Genomic DNA, 3,940 nt, shown 5'->3' on the forward strand with positions numbered 1-3,940 from the left:
AGAAGATGAGTGCATTATTACGCAGAATCGTGCAATAATCTTCTTTAATTAATAATTAAAAATCTATGCGATTATTTGGAAAATGGTACAGGACTTTTTTGTTCAATTTGACCTAAAGTATAAATACACAACGATAGTCGTCACTACTATAACTTATTTACCATATTCTGCATGATCATTTACAAGTTTTCTGCAATTAATATCTTGATACTTATTGTGAATATCGCAAAACGATATAGGATTTTTATGTTCATCTCGACCTGTTCTACGTTTAAACTGCCCGGAGGAGAGTGTGACACACCCTGTATGTATATATATATATATATATATATATATATATATATATATATATATATATATATATATGTGTGTGTGTGTGTGTGTGTGTGTCTGCGTGGGTGCGTGCGTGCGTGTGTGTGTATATGTATCAAGTGTGTGTATGTACCAGGCAAATATCTCGAAAAATATGGAAGATACGGAAAAATATTTCAAACAAAAGTTGTATGGTTCGGAGGAGGACATAAGATAGTGCAATTGGTTTGACCCTGGATCATTTGAAAGTCACGTAAAGGTCACCTTCAATTTCTTAAATGGAAACTTCCATTTTTCAATGCATATTCTTGAGCTTACCTCGAGAGCTTTCCAAAACTTAATAAAATATTTTTCCGTATCTTCCATATTTTTCGAGATATTTGCCTGGTTCGATTAAAATGACTCACTCTGTGTGTGTCTGTGTGTGTGTGTGTATGTGTGTGTAACATTATTTCTAACGAATTATATAACACTATTCTTTCTAATAATTTAGATAATGCATGCTTAAGAAAGCATATAAAATATATTCTTACATTTGCATAAAAATCATCATGTTCTGCACTTAGAACAACTTCTTTTAATTCTTTTGAGATGCCTTTTACATGAGATAAATTAACACGATTATTATTGATTGTCAATAACTCGTGTACCATTGCTTGATATGTCCACTGGTTTAATAAAGGTGTAACAGGATCATCTCTTCTATCAATTATTAGAAGAATAGGATTAGATTCTTGTCTGAATTCAAAAGAATTAGATTCTTTACTAAGCACTTCCCTTATTTTTTCTGCTAATCTCTTAGCCATGTCGGAGCTATTTTGGTATCTAATATATGGACACTTTTTTAATGACAGTAAAACAGAAGTTATTCCTTGAACAGCTCTTTGTAAATGTACTGGATTCCATGTTAGTCCTAGAAATCATGACATAAATAGTATACATTATCAATAAATAGTTTAGTTAAATAGGAACTTATTAAAACATGCATAACTTTAAATAATATATTTTATTGTAAAATTCAATTACCTTCTGAGCATGCATTTATACCGAGTGAAAATAAATGTGGACTAATTGCTAGATAATCCGCATAATATTCATGTACTTCTCTAACTACTTCCTGTTCATCACTCTCTGCCAAAAGTTTTATATCTGCTTTTGCAATAATGTTACTGAAATCTAACAAAAATAAGTATTATTAACAATATATTTCTCTCAGAGTGTTCAATAATAGACATCTTTAGCAATATTTATTCTTCAAAACAAAAATTAAATAACATGATGACAGTGCTATGATATCAAATACATAAAAGATTAGAATATATTATAATGAAATGACATATGATCATTAACAGCTTATTTGGGATTTCCACGTTAATCAAGCTTTTGAATCAGGTATTTGAGAGAAACTAAAATTATAAAAAACATAATACTTTTTTATGTAACGCAGCATATTATATTCCTATCTTCCTAAAAATAACTATCTAAAATTGTGAAGATTAATATAATATAAAGTTGTTTCTTAAAAATGTACTTTTCTTTTAATTAATAAAACGTTTAATAAATTTTCCATTTTTGTTTTTTATATAATTTACAAATAAACTTACGATTGTAAACAGTTAAATTTAGCGCAAGCAATCTTGATATACTAACATTTTGCAAACGAAAACAGCGATTATCTTCTTGATAAATTCAGTTGTGAATTCAATTCTAAGTGGAAACGCGATTGTTGTTATCAGAAAACGTGACCCAATAAGAGTAAGTAAAGGTGAAAAAGAGAAAGAGTGGGGGAGAGGAGAGAAAGGGGAAAGAGAGGGAAGAAAGGGAAAAGGGAGAGGAAGAGAGAGAGAAGGAGGGAGAGAGGGAGGAGAAAGAGGGCAGAGAGAGAAAAAAATTCCATAATTCTACTATTCACAAACGTAATATTTGTTTCAAAAATCAGAATCGTTAAAAATAATTCAGTACTTTTAATGTGAAAAAGAACGCGCGTGTTTATTACTTAATATAATATTAATTATATAGAAGACATTATTCAAATTTTTTTTTACAAAACATATTTTGCTAATAATTTGATATAAACAACAGGGATACAACTTTACGTCTTAAAGAATAGCAACTTTTGACTTTGAGAGACTTACAGCTGTACCATTCAGTACAGTAACAATGTTTCTCTCTGTAGTCGCCATGCGCTCGGGATCGCGCCAGAGATGTCGCTTCTGAACGGCATCTCTGGGCGTTATCTAGAGAGAAGAGAGTGTCGTGAGCGTGGAAAGTTAGGTAGCTCAGTGGTATAGAGCAGTCGTCCAGCAAGCAAAAGACCCAGGTTCGAGTCTCGGCCTAGCAAACCGCGCTTTCGATATTTTTCTCTCTCTAGAACAAAAAGATACGCAGATCTCGAATGCACGGCGTCCTGCCTCCATCTAGTACACTCTCCTCCTTCTATGATATTACATGTATATGTGTATGTGATATGTTAAAAATAATACACATTTACAATACAAAAATACTTAAAGGATCATTTCACTATAACGAGCTCAAAAAATAGAATTTTTTTGCATTTTTTAACAGCAAATATATCTAAGAATGCGTAGAAAAAATTTCAGAGCTTGATTACGCTTAATTTGCCTACTACAAACGAGTTTGTATAGCGGCGCGTGGCAGCTAGCGCTCCGTCTCGCCGCCCAGACGTACCGAGCGTTCGACTGGCTTGTACGTGTCTGAACAGACCAACCCCTTTCGAACGTATATACTAACACTAAGAAAGTACAAAACTGAAAATTTAGTATGTTTTCGCATTTCGTTGAAGTAACAGCTCAAAGATAGACAAAAAATAATCGAAGTGTAATTCAAGGTGCAATCCTTCTAAAAAACGAAAATTTCATGGAAATCGTTATTCAATTGAAGAGATACGAAATGCTATATAGGCCATATACTATCATAAAATCTGTACAGACGATAATGCTCAACATTTGCATTGTCCAGAAGGAGTGGACTCTTGGTGCGACTGGCGAAAAAATGAAGTTGCAGGAACTTTAACTATAAACATCCGCCCGCATTGAGTGATGAAGTTGCAGACATTCTGAAGTCTATTTACGGAGAACTTCTGAAAATTTGCTAGAAAGATGTAAGGGCAACGAAACTCAAAATAATAACGAGAGCTTCAACTCGTGCGTTTGGCATCTCACCCAAAAAAAAAAATAATTTTAATAGAAGTGGAATTCTCTAAATCTTAGAGGATTTAATTCTTATATATAGCCTCAAGAGAATTGCTTTGAAATCAAGAGAAAAATAATCTTAAACAGAATTTTTAAAGATAGAAGAATTTCATTGTACAATGCAAATCTATTTGTTCTTAATCTAAATTTTCTCTTATATATTACATCAACTCAAAAATATTTCTTCGGATTTAATAAATTTTATCGCATCCACACGAAAGAAAGATCAGAAAACTTTGACCGAGGGTGCTTGTGTGTATCTGTAGATGTCCACTATTAATGCCATATGAGATGAAAAACATTAGACTCGAATCGAAACCAGGTTCATCAAATCCCCAGGTTCATTTCTCCGGAAGAAAATTGTCCTTCTAAGGACGGAAAACCTAACAACACGGGGGAAATAAACCGGGGGGGGG

At 32.7% G+C, this 3,940-nt stretch overlaps 1 protein-coding gene across 3 annotated transcripts in view; it reads right to left on the reverse strand.

The window, feature by feature from the left end:
• LOC116851341 (vacuolar protein sorting-associated protein 45) overlaps positions 1 to 3,940 on the reverse strand; it is a 132,174-nt gene that overhangs the window by 81,660 nt on the left and 46,574 nt on the right. For all 3 annotated transcript variants that reach the window (XM_032830659.1, XM_032830658.1, XM_032830660.1), the window contains exons 3-4: positions 1,339 to 1,488; positions 846 to 1,225 (exon numbers count right to left, since the gene is read on the reverse strand). In XM_032830659.1, coding sequence (XP_032686550.1) covers positions 846 to 1,225; positions 1,339 to 1,488 — 530 coding nt within the window. The remainder of the gene's footprint in view (positions 1 to 845; positions 1,226 to 1,338; positions 1,489 to 3,940) is intronic.

The sequence above is a fragment of the Odontomachus brunneus genome, unplaced genomic scaffold (genome assembly GCF_010583005.1).
Source record: "Odontomachus brunneus isolate Ranch 3 - 2012 unplaced genomic scaffold, Obru_v1 Obru_scaffold_172, whole genome shotgun sequence".
Classification (NCBI taxonomy): domain Eukaryota; kingdom Metazoa; phylum Arthropoda; class Insecta; order Hymenoptera; family Formicidae; genus Odontomachus; species Odontomachus brunneus.